Here is a 20747-nt window from a genome sequence, read left to right as displayed (position 1 = left end):
CTGGGTGACCCTGCTCTGGCAGCGGGTGGGGCTGGATGATCTCTGAAGGTCCCTTCCAACCCCGGCCGTTCTGTGATTCAGGGACGGGAGGGCCCTGTTGGGCAGAGACGGGCTCCAGCCCGGGCAGTACCCTACAGGCCTTGACAATGGGCGCATTGGGCCTTCTGCTGGCAAAGGAGAGACTCGCATTTCACAGTTCTGTTATTAATGTAGTTGTGTTCATGAAGCTATTAATTAAGTTGTGCCCAGCTTTAAAAATAGAGATGTAACAGTGAGGAACAAACTATGTCTGCGTGGTGAAATCTCAGTGAACTACTGTATCCTGAGCAACTACAACATCCTGGGATGAAACCCAGGGTAAATGATAAAAGTATTACACTTTACTCTTTTGCAATGTAAGGTGTGCTGAAGCTATGTGTTTTCTGCCAAGTATTTTTTTGTTCTACTTGGTAGTGTTTTGTGTATTTGCATAATTTGACTAAAGTATTAAAAGTTAGGAGATGACAATGCAGTCTGGTTTGTTAATCTTTCAGGGGGACTGAAGATAATGCTGCAGAGATGACTCTTCAGGAACTGGTGAATCAGGCAGCTGGCCTGTACTCTGATAGAAAAGCAGTTTGGTTTGATGAGTGCAATGACAAACCTCCAACTTTCTACACATACGCGACGGTGGTTAAGCTTGCCATGGAGCTAACAGCTTTCCTTCAAAAGCACTGTGATCAGCAAGGAAAATGTGAAATAGGCCTTTACTGCTATCCAGGAATAAACTTACCGTCTTGGATCTTGGGGTAATGGCGTGAATGCTTGCAATTTGTGTTGGGTTTTTGTGTTGTTTGCTATATAATCAAACTGAAAATTTGCTTTTATTTTTAATAACAACAAAGATGCAGTAATACCATACTAATATGGTCAAGAGGCACTGGAGTCTTGCATTCTTTAAGAAAAAAGATCGGAGTATTATAATGTTTTGAAAGGCCGCTGGTAATGGTTTTTTGAATCTTAAGTTCATTGATCTAAACGGTATGTAACTATATCCATTTTCTTAAAAATGTATGATTAAGCGTATCTATATAAATTTAAAAAAAGAATGACTAGTGTCTTTGTGCTTGTTTAAAAATGGAGGTGATCTAACAGAATAAATGTATATATACAAAAAAAAAAAAGGAGCATGCAGGTTTTTTAATGTATTCTTGTTCTGCTAGCAGAAAATAAAGATGCATTGAAAACAAATTTCATGCTTTAAGCTGAGTATACAGTTACAGTTCCGTTACAAATACTGTAGAAAAAAGTAATGAGCCGCGCAGCACTAAAGTGACATTGATTATTTAATGGCTAGGGAATTGGTATACTTCTGATCTCAACACTTCGGTTAATTCAGCAATTTTAAAAATCCTGCTTCTGCTGATGAATTCCAATGTTTGTATCCTTTCTATATGTATCTTTTCTATTCATTGCATTTATGATGTAATATAGTATCACTGCATCGCGAGTGTATTTTTTTCCAGCTGATGCGTACAGCAGCACTTGTGCTTCTTAGGGGGATGATCTGTCTCCCTGTTTTCCTGTTGTCACCCTGCACTTAAAATACACAACAGTGTAAGATGTGTCACAGTTGACTATAAAGATTTCAGTGAAATGAGCGAGTTCCGTAATCATAAACCTCCCAGAAGAGCTGAGGAACTCTCTCACTGATGAGGAACCACTTTTCCAGCAGTGGAGCAGGTTTCCCAGAGATGTTGTGCAGGCACCATCCCTGGAGGTTCTCAAGACCTGGCTGAACCTCTCTGGTCTCACAGCTGGCCCTGCTTGAGCAGGGGGTCAGACCAGGCATCCTGAGGTCCCTTCCAACCTGATTTATCCTCAAGCCCAGTGAACCGAGCAGCAACACAGTTTTCTTTTGCTGTGTGACTGGATGCTACTGGGACATGTTGATTCTTACAGTCATCATTGATTGCGGAGTAATTAACTACTATATATGATGCAGGGCAGGCTGACGTGCTCACTCATTCCAGTGGCTGTTCAAGTGTTCAGAATGCTGCAGTTTCCAAATCTTCGTTCTGGATCTCATCATTACTGCAGTGATAAATCATTTGCACAAAGAGGAAATGTTACTAATTTTACGTGGAAACTCAGCCTTGGAAGAAATGTGAAGCTTGATGGGAACCGTTCATATTTTAGGTGGCACTTACTCATTTTGGCTTTTTGTGGCGTTAATATAATTCAAGTGCTTGCCTTTCTCAAATGGAGCCACTAGAGGGGGGGATTGTAGTGAGCAACTGTTGGAGCTCTTACGTTGTAAAGCGCCGTGAATGAGGGCAGAACGTTACCTCGTGTCCCTCCGTTTGTTTATTAGGGAAGAAATTCCAGTACGTGCTCGGAATTTTTTATGCTGAACTCTTTAGACTAGTAAGAACAGAAAGTGTTTTCAGTATGCAGGCTTTTGGTGTTTTGTTAAAATACGTTTATAGGTGTTGTGTAAGTATAAATGAAAAGCTTGTATTTCTGTTCCTAGTCAATAGCAGAAGCCTTTAAAACGTGGTGCTGTTGATGTCAGTGGTACCTTTGTCATCACCAGCCTGCTTGGCCAGGAAGAAATTTGAATATTGAAAATACCAAAAGGCAACACTGATTATAATTTGCTTCCTAACAAAACCTTTAAAAGTCATGTTAGGACTATGTTTTCTGGCTCTGGGAACTAATTGCAGTATAGAAGAAATGTTAGTGAAGTTTAAGAGGATTTTCTTAATATTTTTTTTTAATACATTTCAAACATTTTTGTCTCGCTAGAATCCTTCAAGTTCCAGCTGCCTATTCTCCTATTGATCCAGATGCGCCACCAATGTTATCTGCTTACTTCATGAAGAAAAGCAATCTCCGGTATATTCTTGTTGAGAATGACAAAATAAATGTAAGTGTTCAGACTTTTACAGGAAGCATTAAAGGACAATTTAGAAATTATTCAGATATTCAGACTGTATTCTGTTTTAATAAGCCTGGGTGGGGTTGTTTTGTTTTTTCATGTCAAGAGGTTGTCTTTCTCATTCAGAAAAGAATGTATTTAAAATTAGAAGTATAAAGTGCTTTTCCTCCTGTTAAAAAAATATATATATATAAAAATTGCCTACTTTACTATTACAGTGTTGTCCAGGCCACCTTGTAGGGCAGTGGCATTGGAAGACTTTTCCAGACTTCTTTCTCCATATGTGAAGGATGAGAGTTGGAAATCTTTGCAATAGTTGAAAATAATTCCTGCATTTAATTCTTTGGTTTCCCTTTGTCCATCTCCTTCTAAATCTTGTACCCTCACTCAAAGGGAAATAGACTCACTGCAAAGGGAATAGACAAGATTGGACCTTCTAGTTATAATTCAGAGTTCTGTGTCTTCTGCAGAATTCTTTAGCGCATTTTCCCTTTCTTTTTGTTATTTGCTTCGAGAATTGTTTATTTCTCATTTGTAAAGTCTGTGTTCACTCATATTTAATACATAAAAATGCATGAGCTTAAAACTCTCCGCCAAAAGTAGAGGGATGAGAAATCACAGCTTATTTCTATGAAATACTGTTTCATATTTCATTGCATACCCTAGCACAACAACAGCGTGTCCTGAGTTCTGCTGTTTAAATTGTTTATTTTCTTTTACAGAAATTCCAGATCTCCCACGTTGGTTGGTTGTACCACAATTCTTCCCCAATAGAACATATTGGTGTAACTCTCTTCCAAATGAGCTTGAGCAGCGCTGATTTAAATTCACAAGTAGATGATGAAGGGAAACCTTTCAAAGCTACGGGTAACTCGCAGCCAGGATATACCGTTTGCCCAGATCAAACTGAAGTAAAAACATCAGGTGGAGGATACATGGACGTTGGCCAGAAAGACTCTTTAGCGTACGTCTTGCATACATCAGGAACCACAGGGATCCCCAAAATAGTCAGAGTGCCTCATAAATGTATAGTGCCAAATATTCAGCACCTCAAGTAAGTGTGGATTCCAGTTTTCCTTTTAAATGCTTTTACAAACTTTTCATTTAGGGACTCTTTTTAATGCTTCAGAGGAGCATTAAATTGGGTTTTTGTGAACACTGGTTCACTTCTTCCTCCTTCCCAGCCTTTTCAGATTTCTTTGTGTTTGTTTCTATTGTTTCTAAATTGTATCTCATAAAATTTTGTTTCTCTGAATGTTAATGTTTAAATGGTGCTTTATCTGAATTTTTGAGGGGTGTACCTCAAATAATATGCTGTTGCTGTGAGTATTGTATTCTGGCTCGCGGCTTAGAAGAAACAGATAACAAAGTTAATTATTCATTCACAGTTATATTTAGTGTGTTCTGTAGTTTTTAAGTCCTAGTTCCTTTTTGGCTAACTGGGTTCTTTCTGTTTCATTTAATACTTTCTAAAAAACCATATTATGGAAAATACCATCTCTTCTTCTCTCTTTTTTTCCTTCCTCTTCATGGTTTTTTCCTTCTTCACTCTTTTTTTCTTCTCTTTTTTTTTCTTTTTTCCTCTTTCTTTTCCCCCATTAGTTGAAGTAGGACATTCAGTGTACTGTACTGGTGTGTAATGCAGTGGATATTTTTGTAAGGGACCTCATTAGTTTAATCAATAGTTACAGTCTTGATGCAGAAGCTCTTGCTCAAATTGACTGGCCTGCATATGCCTAGGTATTCAGAGCAGCCCTTAAGACCTTAGCTTTGCTAAAACATGCTTCTTTTCCAATTTGAACTTTTTTTTAGCAGCCAGCATCAGATTTGTAATTCCTGGCTGTCTTACTTTAGATCCCTATTTGAGATCACACAGGATGATATGCTGTTCCTGGCTTCTCCTCTAACATTTGACCCGTCTGTGGTTGAATTGTTCGTCGCTCTGACAAGCGGAGCCTCCATCCTTATAGTACCCAGCACTATCAGAATGATGCCCGTGGAGCTGTCTGCTGCTCTGTTTCACCATCACCAAGTGACAGTGTTGCAGGTAGGCAACACCTAAGATATGTGTCTTCAGTGTCTTCCTTCTCACCTTTGCTAATATGTATTACTTTTTCATTAGTCTAGATGCTAATGATAAGAGAGGAGGAGCGTTCTGCCTTGAAAGAGTAGCTCGTGCTATCCTTTCTGCTTTCTGCTTAGAAAATTCCACTTTGATCGAAGCCTCAAACACTTGGTGGCAGAAAACTATCAACTGAAGATAAAACTGATGTTCATCTTAAGAAACCATTAATTCTTAAGGATTAATTAAAAGATTCTGTTAATTAAGCAGTTAGTTCCAAAGAATCCAGTAATGGAGTAACCCGTTATGGACCTTTTTAGCGCTTTTTAATGGGCTAGATCTTAGAGCCTTTCCTCATAAACAACTTTGGAGTTTTGATGGTAGTCTTTATGCTAAAAATACAAATGGCACTGGTTTAGTTGTTATAGGGTGATAAAATGTGTTTACAATAATGAGAGCAAGAGAATAATTGATTCCACAGCAACATTTAACGTTTCCAGGCCAACTGCTTATATGAGGCTTCATGTGCCCCTTATGTCTTGGAATAGATCATTTCCTATATGATCTCAATTTTAATAGTTTTAAAGCTCATATTTGGAAAATTTAGTTGAATTTACGAGCATCCAGCTCGGCTTAATAAGCCTAGCCCTTGCCTTGTACTGTAACAAGGTATTTTGTAAAACTATTCATTGAGGATAGAACCTTAAATTAGGGTGTAGGGGGAAGAGTCGCTAGGAATGGATCTCACTTGTAACTGACTTTGAACAAAATGAGTATGGTCTGATTGGTCTATTAATTGTGATGAATCAACCCCTAAGCCTTGCTTTGTCATTAGTCTTGTAATTCTGAAGTATTTGCACTCATAGAAATGCTGAGATTTCCTTTTCTTTGGGAGGAATGGTGCTAGTTGAGATTGTAGTGTATACATTTAAGACTAGGAAGTAGTTAGCTGAGGATTCCAGAGCAGAAAAAATCTGCTAGTTACAAATATTTTGTAACTTTATTTTCTGCTCTTATTTTTATTTATTATGATTGCTATAGATCTTGATGGTTTAGATTTTCATATCATAATCAAGTTTCTTGATCAGTTTAGCTCACTTGCTTTTAGAAAAAAAACCCTGAGATATTAATCTCTATTAGCAAGATTTTTTAAGTATGTTTTTTAAAGACTTTTTAAGATAGATACTTTAAAGCATTTTAAGTGTTAATAGAGAAAGACGAAATTTGGTGAATGAAGGTATTTGAGATGTCTTCTAAGAAAAGTTTGATTTTGTGATTTTTTTGGAATTTGAGGAAGCTGTCTTGTTTGGGTTTTTTTTGTTGTTGTTATTTCTTTTTTTTTGTCTTTTCTTCTTCCCCTGCTCTTTTTGGAGTGTGATGTGAAAGCTTTCAGAAAAACTAATCATCGCAAACTGTTACATTTACACAAATTGGGAACAACCCAGAATCTGGCATCCTAGGAGATTTTAGTGTTATGGAAAGGTTTTTAAATGTTCTATATGCAAGTTAATCAGATATATTGGTTATATTTTAGCTGTAACATGCTGGAATGAAGGGAAAAAAAAGCTCAAACAGTAACATCAAGAGAATACTGCCCTTTCTGCTTTCTGTTTCAAAGTAATTAACACAAGAACTAATATGCACTTTAGGTAATAGCTGAGACACAACAGGGAACCCATAACCAATCTAAGTAAAACAAAAACTCTTCAGAAGAGTATAGATTGGTGCTGATAGAACTCATTAAAGGCTCCACATAAGAAGCAAAATCTTGCAAAACACCAGCATGATCTATACTTGTATCTGATAGTTGATGCCATCTACTATATGTAGATTGTTAAGTACATCCACAATATAGTTATGCAGTGGATATGATAAAGCAGGAAGAGGTTTATGCATATAATGAAAAAATATATCAGGTCTTTCTATTATCATTTTGTTTTGCTTTATTATTTTTTTTAAATATATATCATACAGGCAACACCAACACTTCTCAGAAGGTTTGGAGCTCACATTATTAAATCAACAGTGTTGTCTGCAAATACTTCACTTCGTGTCTTAGCCCTTGGCGGTGAAGCGTTTCCCATATTGAATGTCTTGAAAAGTTGGAAGCACAAGGAGAACAAAACAAGTATTTTTAATCTGTATGGTATTACTGAAGTGTCAAGCTGGGCCACTTGCTACAAGATTCCTGAAGAGGTTTTTAATGCTGATTTTAGGTAGGAAAATTCACTGTTTTTGCGGTGTGGCATGTGAGTGATGAAAATCACTAGAAATAGAACCTCAGTCTCCTGTTTCCAGGGCTGCTGAGTCCTCACTAGTGTTTATGCTGGTACAAATTACATTTGATTTTTCTGTAGAATTATTCTATTTACTCTTGCTCTAATCCAGAACCCCTCAAGTACAAGCTGCTGCTGAGTGATTCTTGAGCGACAGACTGCAATCTGAAATTCTGTGTACTTGTAGACCTGTTGTTTCACATAATGTGTTGTTTGCTCATCGTGAGGCTTTTCCAGTGAGATTTTGCATGTTCAGAGAGAAGAAACCTAACACAGCTGTCAGTGAGAGTAAAGAAATGGGGCTCTGTAACTCTCAATCATAGCCTTGGACCAAAGATAAACTCATAGCTTAGCTCTGTTAAGTTCAGAATGTTAATACTGTGATTTACTTATTTTAAGCAAAAATGCTCAAGGATTACTTTCAAATGCAATCAGTAGATACATGTGTTTCTTACTGCTACCATGACCATGCTTTTGCCTACAGTTTTTAAAACTCCGCAGATAATCTATTAAGTGGAGTTTAGGTAGTGGGTTTTTTCTGCTATTGGGTGTTATACTATTCAGCAAAGTATGCCAATGATATGACTTGGCTACTGCCCATGACAGAAATTTGTCCAAAGTGGCTCACCCAAGGTCTCACAGTAATTTTACTTGGACTTCCAGAAGTCCTTTGTTTTCATCATTTAGCCCTCTGCCACTTTCACTCAATTGCTCGCTGTTTTTTTGTTCATTGTAGTTTATAAAGAGGGTTGCAAGAGTGTCAAGTTCCTGAAAGGTACTTCCATTTAGCTCAGTGTTTCATTTGCTCTCTGAAATGTGTGATTACTCCCTAGCATGATAATTTTACATGTGACTTGAGTTAGATGTGTCCTACGAAATGGGATGTTTTGTGATGATGCGATATATCAGCCTGGTACTTTAACCCTTGAAGACTGAGAATGGTGAATGGTCATAAATGTTACTAAATTCTTATGCAAAACTCACTTTCATTCTGGTTTCTCTGAGTTCAAACGTTACCTTCTCCTCGGAGAAACTTGTTTTTTTCTACTCAAAAGTTTCTGTGCTCCAGAGATAATGTGGTGTTCTTCAGTCCTGACTGATGTGCAGTTAGAATGATGGAATAGTCTCTGACTGTTGTCTCCCACCCTTCACCTCAGATCCTGTTCGCTGTGAGCCTCATTGCAAAGGGAATTAGGGTTCCTTTGCAGAAAGCAACCCCAGATACAACAAACCCAGAACACACCATTTTATGTCTTTTTCATTTCTGAGTATTGGTAGGACAGTTGTAGGACAGTGGGCTTTTATCTTTGCTACCCAAATAATAAAAACTGTCAAAGTTCCTAGAGAACACTAGAAAATGAAAAAAAATCAGCACAAAGTTGGGCCTTAGTGGTCTGCACCCCTCTGTTTTTTAGATAGTTTGGCAAAATTAAATGTCTAATCCCAAGTCTCGTAATAATAATGGCCCATTGAGGTGGTGTATGTCTTTTATTGTTGCTGTTCTATGGTATATGTAGGAATCTTGGGGGTTTGTTTGGCGATGTTAAATTCCACTCCTTTTTGGTTTTGTCTTTTTGTTGGGACTTTCCCATGGCATGGTGCACGCACATTGAATATCTGGGATGCTTTCTTATACCTATTTGTCAAGTAATTATATTTTCATGCTGACCAGAGGAAGGAAAAGGAGGATAAGAATCTTACTTGGCAGAAATACACATTTTACAAAATTTGCCTGCTTTTTGATCAACTTGAGATAAAGAATTAATGGACTGATCAGAGAAAAGGAGAAGTTTCAACAGCCTAAATAACAGGAGTTGAACAGTAACTGTTAGGTTAAAATATGATACTTTATGATAGAAATTGAACTGGAGCCCATGCCTAACTTCATATATTACCAAAGTTATTTAAAGTTACTTTGCTTTTTAAATTTTGCTTTACTGAAGAAAGTACATTATTCTCTACTCCCACTGAGAAATATATCCAATAAATGAAGTTCTGCAAGTGCTTGAAGAGGCTAGAGAATGAAGGGAAAGGAAGGAGTTGGTCTGCAACTCAACAGAAGTCATCTATAATAGATACACAACATTGAAATTACAATTTCTTGTGTTTTAGTCTTTTCTGAAAGTCAGCTGTACTTGTTGCCACAACATCAGTAATGAAATAGAATAGAAGGTCAAACTAGGTAGGAAAGGGAAAGAATGAATTAGAAATACATGTGTTTAAATTGGTTGACTCGATGGAAGTTTCAACCTGGGGGACTTAAAAACCAGCTGAAGCTCCCAGGGTACTCTCAGGGTATTTCACGGTCCATTCAAGCCTTATTTTCTATCATTCTGTGGGTTTTGGTATATGGTAGTGAAACCCATGCACACCAATGATGTTTTTAATTTTGAACAAATTGAGATGCTTTCAAAGAAGAAACGTTTGTAGAAAGAAGCCCTGAGTGTCTACTTTTGCTCCAATACCAATCCTTTAAAAGACAGGATGCTAACTCATTTCTGGAACAGTTATTTTGTGTTCAGAAGGGAAACATTTTTACTATTTCTGTCTTTTATGTACTTAGAACTGATTTCCCGATACCTTTGGGATCACCGCTCCTTGGAACAAAAGTTGAGGTCAGAGATACCAACGGTTCTACAGTTCTGGAAGGCGAGGGACAAATATTTATAGGTTATTTTGTATTTCTTATTCTTCTAAGATACTTTTCTTAATTGAGTATTAATAATATCTTGACGATTTTACTTGACGTCTGCCTCTGATATACCAATTAGTATAGCATTTTAAGTTCCCCTTGGGCTGGGAACCTTCTGATGGTATTTTAGGTTGCTGGAATGATGAACAGGAAATTAACATAATTTTAACTGCAGACTGTGCTTTCGTTATATTGACCTTTTTTCCTGCTTGCATTTTGATGTTCTCAGTTGAAGTAATTTCTTTGTATTAACTGAATTAACTGCATAGCCCAGTTTGTACTTTGCAGAAGTTTAGACATTGGTAATAATCTTTTAGTACTACTTATAATGCTTATTAAAGTTTAGGAGAATTTGATAAAATATTCCTTATAATTTTATTTTACAGTTAGCCATTTAATATATGTGACCATGATCTTTTCTTGTGTAGGTGGTGAAGAACGAATCTGCTTTCTTGATGATGAAATAACTGTACCCCTGGGCACAATGAGAGAAACAGGGGATTTTGTAAGAGTGCAGAATGCAAACTTGTTCTTCTTGGGTCGGAAAGACAATCAGATTAAACGTCATGGCAAACGTTTTAATATTGAATGTTTGCAGCAGGTAATACAACATCTAGTGAGTAGAGTATGCCAGTATGAAAGAGGAGGGATAAGGAACACATCGTTATCATCAGAAATGGGTAATTACTCATCTTCAGATGACTTTTAGGAGTCTAAAAGAAATTGGGAGGGTGTGTTATTAAAAATCTAGTCACGTAATTTAGGGAGGAGTTTGGTTGTGGGTTCTTGGAAATCTGTTTTATTTTATGGTTTCTTCCAACAATTGAGAACTGTACAAACACCTGAAAAATACTGAGTGTTGCACTGAAATGCTTGTATAGTGGTTGTTCTACAAGCCTCAGTGTCTGACTCGTGGATTATATTCATGGCGTTTAGGCAAATAAGACATATATCTCTGAGTCCATCTTTATATGAAGAAGTACAAACTTTAGCTACTAGAGAACATATTTCATTGGAAGTTTTGTAGGAATGGGAGACAAATAAAAATTTTAAATGTGTACTCTTTTAAATTATGTTTTTTACTCCTTTTACTCTATTGATGAACTGCATTTCAAAGCCAGACTAATATTTTTTAATTACAGGCTGCTGAAGATCTTTGTCAGGTAGAAGCTTGTGCAGTGACCTGGTATCAGCAGGAAAAACTTATCCTGTTTGTTGTACCCAAAGATGACTTAGAAGAGAGAGAAACACTTCAAGAACTCCAGAAACGTCTACCAGCTCATGCAGTCCCTGATGGGCTTGTGCTGATTAAAGCTTTGCCTTTAACATCACATGGTAAATGAAACTATTAAGTACCCTTGCCACTTATTTTAATGGTCTGTATTCCTTTTTTTTTTTTTTTCAATTTACCAAAATCCAGTACTTGAATCATGCTTTTTAAATATGTAGGTTGGATAACCAGCTCCTAGCAGGAAATGATGTTTTCTTGATAATGTTTTCACAGAATCACAGAATAATATGGGGTTGGCAGGGACCTCTGGAGATCATCTAGTCCAATCCCCCTGCCAAAGCAGGTCCACCCAGAGCAGGTTGCACAGGAAAGTGTCCAGGCAGGTTTTGAATGTCTCCAGAGAAGGAGACTCCACCACCTCTCTGGGCAGCCTGTTCCAGGGCTCTGCCACCCTCAAAGCGAAGAAGTTCCTCCTCATGTTTAGATGGAACTTCTTATGTTTGAGTTTGTGCCCATTTCCTCTTGTCCTGTCACTGGGCACCACTGAAAAAAGAGTAGCCCGATCCTCTTGACACCCACCCTTTAAGTATTTATAGGTGTTGATCAGATGCCCCCTCGGTCTTCTCTTCTCCAGACTAAAAAGACCCAAGTCCTTCAGCCTTTCCTTGTAAGAGAGATGCTCCAGGCCCCTAATCATCTTTGTAGTCCTCTGCTGTACCTTCTCCAGCAGTTCCCTGTCATTCTTGAACTGGGGAGCCCAGAACTGGACACAGTACTCCAGATGGGTTTTGTTCAAGAGTCAAATCAATTTGGTATTATCATTGCACATTTATTTTCTTGGTCATTCCTGTTGCAGTCTGCAACAGAACCCAGACTCCAACTGTGGAAAGATCAGGCCCTGAATGTGGGATCATGTGGGGAGGCTTTTTTTTTTTTTTTTTTTTTCCCAAAAACCTTACTGGGTTCTGTTAAGTGTTGTTGATTGACTGGGTAAAAAAAAATACAGGTACAGTTGAGTTTGAATAAGGAAGTGTGTACAAGAATAGAGTGACTATTTGGGCAGAGCAAGGTTTGGAAATGTAAATGCTAAAAGAGCAATGAAAAAAAAAATCGTACTTTATTTTCTACAAAGGCAAAGTTGATATATCTGAACTGAACAAGATTTACCAGAACCATCTAAACTCCAGAAGGCGTGACAGTAAGCTGAATGACGCAGAGGAATTGTGGGAAAGATTGCAGTATTTATGGAAGGTAGTATTTTGAGCTGCCTTTTTATCTTTGCAAGTGGATCATTATACATGTGTCAGGAATTAAACAGTTTTAAAAAGTATGACTAATGCAACCAGAACGTTCTAGCTGCCTATAGATTTAAGCAGTAGAGCTCTTTCTGTTCAGTTAATACTTAAATATAGACTCTCTGCAGTGGCCAAGAGGGAGTAATTTATATTTCTCTATCAGATAAAACTGCAGGCTATGAGGTATCAGCAATTAGCATAGGAAGGATGTAACCTGTCAGTAGCTTTTTGAATACTGCTTCACATGCCAAAGAAGATATCCCTAAGGGAAACAAGGAACTGGGACGTGGAAACTTTGTACAAAATAGCTACTGTGTCAGTAGAGTTTCTTATTTCTCAAGGTAATTATGAATTGAAGAGTCCTTTTTTAAATAGATGGCACAATTGCGTAATTGTCTCTTGGACTGTCGGTTTGTGTTGTTTCTCAATTTCTGTGCTAAAGACTTGTTTTTCAACGTACTGAAGTGTGATGCCAAACAGTATTACTTCTGGTTGTTTTTTTTTTGAAGGCAGTCTTCCAGGTTTCACCAGAAAGTGGGATTTGCTGTGGCTAGGACTTGAACGAGTAAATGTAGTGAAGTTAGTAACATAATTTGTCTGTGCTGATACTTACCGTATTGGTGGCTATAGAAATGATAACCCGAAGGGATGGGATGTGCCCTAAATCAGTATGGACAGCAGAAGGTGGCTTCCAAGGCCAGAGGATTTGGTCTTCACACCCAGACTTAACAAGCAGGGAGTATGGCGAGAGAAGACACAGTAATTGTTGTTTGTTGTAGTGACAATGCCAAATCCAAAATCCATCATGAATTGAAGGGGTTATAGTTTCAAAAGTAGGTAGATAAGTAGGTTACTTAAATAATTCAGAAGTAAAAGATACCAGTTTATATAAGTTTTATTAATAAAATAAAGCACCTAAATTTATCAAAATTTATTTTATCAAAAGGCGTCAATGTTTTATCTGTAAAGTTGTCATTGATAAATGGAATTGAGATGGAAAACAGCCAACAAAAATACAGCACAATTTGCTTTAATTCCGTAGGCTGCAGAATTGGAATTGAGCGAAACATTCGGTAGTACAGAACTAGTATCTCCCTGTTTCTCCCTAACTCTTGTTCCATCACTATCTCTATTGGCACTAAAGCATTTCCTGTGACTTTTTGCAGATTAGTGAGTTTCCTCGGTTGTTGATTTTTAGTGGGACTTCTGGGTATTCAGGTGGATTTTACCTAACTTAAGTTTTTGTGTGTGTGACGTGGTGTAACGCCCATGGACTGTTACCTCTTTCCTTCTTCTTTTCTCTAGACTGTTCTGGGTCTCCCAGGTGATCCCACCGGAATTTCTAAAGATGCGGTATTTCTGTACAGTGGTGGAGACTCCTTAAAGGCTCTACAATTTTATGATGAAATCGAGATGCTCGTGGGCAAAGCTGTGCCTGGACTCCTTGAAGTTATTCTCAGCCGCTCGATTGAAGAGGTTTATAGACATACTCTTAAAATTCTGTTTCCAGATGAAGACCAATTAATGAATTATGACAACGTTGTGAAAAGAAAATTAAGTGGGAACAATGGAGAGGAATTCCATGGAAAATATATTAAACTGAAATCTGAAAGAAGTATTGAGGTTGCTTCACGGTTAATTTCATTTATTGCGCTAAGTAGAGGAAATCATTTATTTTCTATGAATTTCACCAAGTCTTTTATGCAACCCAGCAATACAGTACAGGTAGGAGCGGAACTGCTACAGCAACCATCCTTTCTGCGTTTAGTGACTCCAGATACAATGAAAAGCCATGGGCAAGGGTGTGAAATGGAGAACAGAATTCTAACAGTTACAAACAAGGCAAATAAAGCCGACTGTTGCTCTGAACAGCAAATCCATGCAGAATGTAGTCACGTAACAGCAGCAGAGTTGGCATTATGCATAAGGTGGAAGTCAAATACAAGAAAATGTGTTGATGCATCACCCCTGGTTGTAATACCAACTGAAGAAGGAATATCTGCATCTGTATATGTTGGCTCTCACTCTCATGCCATGCAGGCGATTGATCTAGATTTGGGAGAAATAAAATGGGAGAAGAACCTTGGAGATCGTATCGAATCTTCTGCCTGCACATCTAAGTGTGGAAATTTCATTGTTGTTGGTATGTCTTTTGTTTTAGCCTTCATTTGAAATTATTTTTTTTTCTGCCAAATACAACGTGAATGACAGAGAATCTTATTTCTTACCTCTGAATGCCCTCCGTCTACACTTATCCAGAAACTTCCATATCTTCTTCAGAACTAATTTATTGTAATATAGGAACAGAAGGAAGAAGTAATTTAAGTTTCATGATGACCAGTGATGGAGCTTATCTAACATACATACTTGTGATTTATTATATGCCAAGTTTTTAATAAGGCCTTATTAAGGAATAGTCAATGGGTATGGTTTCTTTTTAGTGATTAATTAAGGTGTGACCTTTAAACTATTTTTTTAAAAATTACAGAAAGGTGATACAGTCCTAAAATGTCTTTAAAATTTGATAGCGGTAGAAATTAGTACTTGGTGCCACAGGTTATTTTCACAGCGTTTAATTCTCTCCTTTGACTCTTCCTTTTGGAAATGCAAAGAACATGTTTGGATATTTTTTTTTTTTGGTTTTGTCATATCCGTTGTTAATGGAGATGCCATTATTCATCTTAGTGTTATCTTTTTTGCTAATACGTACATATCACTGGTTAGCGCTGATGTCCAGGTGGTGAGGTGTTTTTATGTCAAGCTAATGTTACCATCTTTTTCCTAGTATTTTGATTGCTATTTACTCTGATAACAAAATTGACTGTTTCATTAAAGCTGAAGGAGTTTCTAGAACTACAGTTCAATTTTCATTGAAAACAGACAGGCTTTATTCTTTCAGCATCTTTGTTTTCAGAAAGGAAAGTTAGAGAAAGAGGTAATTAAAAAAACATTAATTATTCTAACTTTTCAGAAACTCCATGTCTTCTAATATTATTACTGTAAAAATTTGATATAGAAAGGCAGTGAAATAAGCATATACAAAATGTAACCTGGAAAGAACACACGGAACAATCAACTGTGAATGTATGAACTATCGGCAAAGACTTTGAGCTAAAAAAAGAGGAGGAGCTTTGGAAAATGTTTTGAAACTGTACCTCATGAGTCACGTCATTTCTTTCCAGCAGTGATGCAGCTAGCAGCATAAATCCCACCATAAATACAAATATTCATTATCCTTTTTTCCCCTGTTGTGTTTTATTTCACACAGGTTGTTATGATGGCTTAGTGTATGTGCTTCAAAGCAGCGATGGAGAAATACACTGGACTTTTGTCACAGAAGATACTGTAAAAAGCTCTGCTGTTGTAGACCCTTCCAGTGGACTAATCTACATAGGATCACATGACCAACATGTCTATGCTTTGGATATTTATGTAAGAGCACTGACTAACTTTTATGTATAGAAGAATAAATATCGTGTTTGTAGCACACCAGATGGGGTTCCACTGGCGTTAGTATTCTCAGGAGTCCACAATTACACTTTTGAAATAGTTAAGCCTGCTTGAAGTGACGTTATGATTACGTGGTGGGTAAATAGTTTCAGTGGTGTTCTCTGCTGTGGTTCTTGTGCTACTAGTCCTGGTTGAAACCAAATCTTAAATTTCTTAGTTATTTTCTGTGGGTATTTCAGAATAGGGTGCCCAGATGGGAATAAAGCTATGGCTTAATGGTGGAGAGAGAATCTTACATTGTAAAAGAGTAGATGAAGGGAGATGTAAAATAAGAGGCGCAGATGATGCCTCATCATTAGCTGAGTTTCTTTTATTTGCTGGAAAAGAAAGCAGCCGATGGCGAATGTGTTGCTATAATATCATGTAGATGATATCTTCACTTCTTGACTAGTATTTGCTGAGTAAATGCACTTTTTGATAAGCTCTGGTATTCAAAGGCCTTTGTAAACATGATATACTTAAACTCCAATTGTAAAATTATTTATTTCTCTTTTTTCTTATGCTTACAGAAAAAGGCATGTATATGGAAGTTACATTGCGAAGGTGGAGCTGTGTTTTCATCTCCTTGTCTAAGTTCTTTTCCACATCATCTTTATATTGCTACTCTAGGAGGACTATTGTTGGCGGTAAACCCAGTATGTACCTTTGCTTACTTGTCTTTGATCCTAATCTCAAATTTAAATGAAACCAAAAATGCATTTCTGAGTTAAGATTGCTTTTCTGATGAAAGGAACTAGTTGGTTACCATAAGATATTTTTCACTTGAAGGCCTTTTATTATACACAAGGTTACCATAATAATTCCTGTATTTCAGAAAGCTATCTGGTGATAGAGAACTGAAGTGACTTGCTTGAATTTCCGTGCTGACTGTAAGCCAAAGTTGGAATCAGTGTCTTCTTGTTCCCATTCTTGTTCCCAACCTTATCAGTTAAACTAGTGAGTGAGAGCATGTCTGTAGATTAATTTTTTCCCCTCCCTCTCTCTTGACAGTAGGATTAAAAAAAAAAAAAATTACACAGAATTTACTGAAATCAGAACTGAAGAGAGAAAGAAGCCCCTTCACTCCTCTTACCGTTTCCCTCCCTGTAGTCATTTAAAGAGCTGTCCCCCTGAATCTTGAACTGCTGTTCTGTTCTCTCCACTGGGGAAATGGCATTCTTGATAGACGTGGAGCAATTTCATGGATTTCTGAGGCATTGTTGGCTTACAGCTGGTCTTTCCTGATAAAAAGAACAGTCACTTGGAGCAGCTGTTCATGTTTTTCTACTCCACAACCTGGAGCATCAGTCCTAACCATCTTTACCTCCCACCCACTACAAGTTTCCTCAGTAATACCCAACCTACTGTTAGAAGACCAGTGTGTGGGTTTGCAGCTCTAGTGGGGTGGGGTTAAGCAAAACCAGATATTTTTTTTTTCCATTATCCTGAGTAACAGGTAATTGAGAAACCCAACTGTAACTCCAAGTAATTATTTATAAAAATAGGAAGGTGCAGGCCACATTAGGAGCTTATTGTGATGATCATAGATTATGGGTTGCAGTGTTTCCTACAGTATTTATAGTTTATGACATGAATATGACTTGTTTTCAAGATATTCTCTCCTTCACTGGTCTTCATCACATACTGAGAAGCTGGGAATGGAGTAAAAAATGAATCTGTAGTTTATTAAAACTCTTCTATGACTACACTGTTATTATTTTGCCTAGGGGGAGGAAGAGAAGGTTGGAACAGGGGTAGTTAGTATCCCAGGGAAAACACTAAATATATTGTTGGAATAATATTTGAAGAGTAGTTTTCCGTCTGGTATACATTTTGGAATGGAGAAGCCTGCTTTTCTTTGCTTTTTGGGTTTTGTTGGGGATTTTTTTGCGGGTTTTGGGTTGCTGTGTTTTTTTTCCCAATAATGGGTCAAGCTGTGAAGGAAGGGTTGTTTTGTGCAGCTTTTTACAGTTGTGTTAAGCATCAGATATTCCATGTTGCCATTTACAGGTGACGGGGAGTAAGATTTGGAAAAACTTCCTGGGAAAACCTCTCTTCTCCTCTCCTCACTGCAATGAGAAGTACGTTTATGTTGGCTGTGTGGATGGAAACTTATATTGTTACACTCATTCTGGAGAAAAGGTAAAAGTGATGATGTTGGGGTTTTTTGTGTTCATCACAAAACCTGGAATAAGATGCTTTATTAATACTGTTTTCTGAGGTTTAGTGATTAACATGTACCTTTTAGAAGAGTCTATTTATTGTTATAGAGAGGAGAAAGTAGAAAAACTGTTTGTCTAGGGTAGTTCATGGCAAAACTACAAATAAACCGCAAATTCTCAAGTTGCTTGATGTAGCAATGGAATTTCTATTTCAGAGCTTACACCTAAAGTAAATGGTCAACAGTAGTACCAGCAAATGAAATGGTATGGTTTTGTTTTCAGAGTTTTTCAAGCATGTTTAAAACCATCTCTTCTGTAAGATGGTGGCTATTTAGAAATAAAGGTTTCTTAGAATATTTATGTATTTATCAAAAAATACTGACATCACAGCAGAGATATGCCAAATCATAATTCTGACAAAATGTGTCAGCCTTCACATTGAATTAAATGACAGTAATTTTAATTCCTCAGAGATGAATGTGGTTTGTATCTGGTGTTAAAACAATTGCTGCTGTTTCTGTTTGTTTGCCTGAGAAGCAATATACATGGCAATTCCTAAGCCTTTTCTGGTTATAAAATACGTGTTAGCACATGCCCTGCTCTCTGTCTGCTTGCAGCAGTGTTGCAGAACTCATACTCTCTTGAGGAGGGATCTGCACATCATTAGCATGAGCAGGGGAAATCTATATTACAAAGGGAGTGTTTGCCTTTTTGGCAAAGAATGGCATGTTAGCTCAATTCTCAAAGTTCATTACTAATTGTGGTACAACAGCCCAAGAATATTCTTTTCCCAAGTTGGCCATCTTTATGTAGGCCTCACAGAAGGTAGTAACTCTTGCACATTTATTTTATGAGCCTTTTATCATTTACTCTGTGTAAAACTTGTAATTTGACAAGTATTTACCAGCCCTCGCTGAAATTTAGTATACTCTTGAAATAAAATGCTGTCCTGTCGAACAACTAGTCTATTAAAAAATTGCAGTTGCTGTGAAACTGATAACGTGAACAACCTTTGATAATAATTGGTTATGTTCTTTCTGTAGGTTTGGCAGTTTTCCACTAATGGACCGGTGTTTTCATCTCCATGCATCTCAAGTTTAACTAAGCAAGAAATATTTTTTGGCTCCCATGATCGCTTTATCTACTGTTGTAGCATGGAGGGTAATTTACTGTGGAAATTTGAAGCTACTTCAAGTGTATATGGAACACCATTCGTTTTCCAAAGTAATGACTTAAAGAACAAAATTCTTTTGGCAGCAGTATCTACAGATGGCAAAGTGTGGATCCTGAATGCCAAGAGCGGAACAGCAGAAGGAGTAGAGAAGCTTCCAGGAGAGGTTTTCTCTTCCCCCGTAGTATGGGGAACAAAGCTTGTTGTTGGCTGTAGAAATGATTATGTTTATTGCCTAGATTTGTATATAAGAGGAAAAAAAGAACAGCTAAGATGTTAGGCTGCTTCCTTTCTGTTGTTTACATTTGTAAATGAAGAACTCACAGGTGCTCTCTACCTCTCTGCCTATTTTACTGTAGGCAAGAAGTACTCTTTGCTGACTTCTCGGGTGGCGTTTTGCACCAGGCAGTGCCCAGAGTAGGGAAAGTGATATTTGTTCGCTTGCTGTGCTGATGGGAGGAGGATGGCTGCTCAGTACCCAGCCAAAGGAAACAAAAGTCAGTAGTTTCACTTTAAACACTTGCAGGATTGGGATAAACTGTGGTAAAGTGCCATACTCTGCAGCATGGAATAACATTCTTGTCTCCCCGAGGAAGGAATGTCTCTGAGTCCGGCCTCGTCTGTGCCCTGAGGTTCCTTCCTGGCCTGTGCCTGGCTATTCCACGCATCAGACTGGTGTTTGTCTACTCTGACGAGGTTTCTAGGCCGTGGCAAGGTAACCCAAGTCCTTTTGTGAATCATAGAATCATAGAATGGTTAGAGTTGGAATCTGCATTTTAATTTGATTTCTGAAGACACAGCCTGTGTTGTGTATACCTGGTAGTAGGGACCTGTTTGCTATAGTGTGTATAAGCTGAATCGTTCATCTTTTGTGAGCCTCGGCCCCTCCTTTGGCTTCAGTTCAGCCAAGCATATACTTAAACCCCGTTGAAGTCAGTAGGAGTTACTTCTTTTATTCTTGGAGAATATGTGTATATGTATTCAATTTCAATCACGGGTACAGTATGAGTTCCAGGATGAAATGTGCGCTGCTCAGATCAACCATTGTCAAATTGTTTTTTAAGAGATTTGAATCAATGCTCTATACAGTGTCTTTACAGAGAACTATTAAAAAAGGGTTGTGTAGATTGGTTTTGGTTGTCTTTTAACGCCTTAAAAGGAATTACCAGTGGCCTGAGTAATGTGAATCGAGTATTTGCAGTGACAAAAGGACACTTAACTGAGAGCATCTTCCTGATTATGAGTCTTCTAAAAGAACTACAGCAGGAACTGTTATCTCACTCTCTCTGATGAGCCATCTACTTTGAATTCTATCATCTTGAATTAAAAAGTAAAGTAGAAGTTGCACTGGCTACGTTGCTTCATCTGTGTTGTTCCTCCATTTTATCGTTAGCAGAAATGCATGGGCAGGACACTTGTAGCACTGTGAAAAGTTCTATTTATAAAGCA

At 37.6% G+C, this 20747-nt stretch overlaps 1 protein-coding gene across 3 annotated transcripts; it reads left to right on the top strand.

Annotated features, from left to right (window-relative positions):
• Window positions 1-558: 558 nt before the first annotated feature.
• On the top strand, window positions 559-20650 carry AASDH (aminoadipate-semialdehyde dehydrogenase). 3 transcript variants are annotated; one of them, XM_074154253.1, is made up of 15 exons: window positions 559-788; window positions 2788-2908; window positions 3643-3974; window positions 4775-4967; window positions 6957-7198; window positions 9822-9928; window positions 10379-10551; window positions 11093-11285; window positions 12314-12432; window positions 13782-14238; window positions 14308-14619; window positions 15745-15908; window positions 16496-16621; window positions 17976-18107; window positions 19171-20644. In XM_074154253.1, exons 1-15 carry the CDS (start codon window positions 559-561, stop codon window positions 19576-19578), a joined length of 3309 nt encoding a protein of 1102 aa, XP_074010354.1. In that variant the 3' UTR covers window positions 19579-20644. The 3 variants fall into 3 exon arrangements, with proteins under 3 accessions (XP_074010354.1, XP_074010353.1, XP_074010355.1); XM_074154252.1 differs by having other exon boundaries at window positions 13782-14619; window positions 19171-20650; XM_074154254.1 differs by lacking the exons at window positions 15745-15908; window positions 16496-16621; window positions 17976-18107 and having other exon boundaries at window positions 19171-19190.
• The last annotated feature ends 97 nt before the right edge of the window (window positions 20651-20747 follow it).

This window comes from Numenius arquata, chromosome 10 (assembly GCF_964106895.1).
Source record: "Numenius arquata chromosome 10, bNumArq3.hap1.1, whole genome shotgun sequence".
NCBI lineage: Eukaryota > Metazoa > Chordata > Aves > Charadriiformes > Scolopacidae > Numenius > Numenius arquata.
Note: the sequence above shows the minus strand (reverse complement) of the source record. Positions and strands in the feature narration are given on the sequence as shown.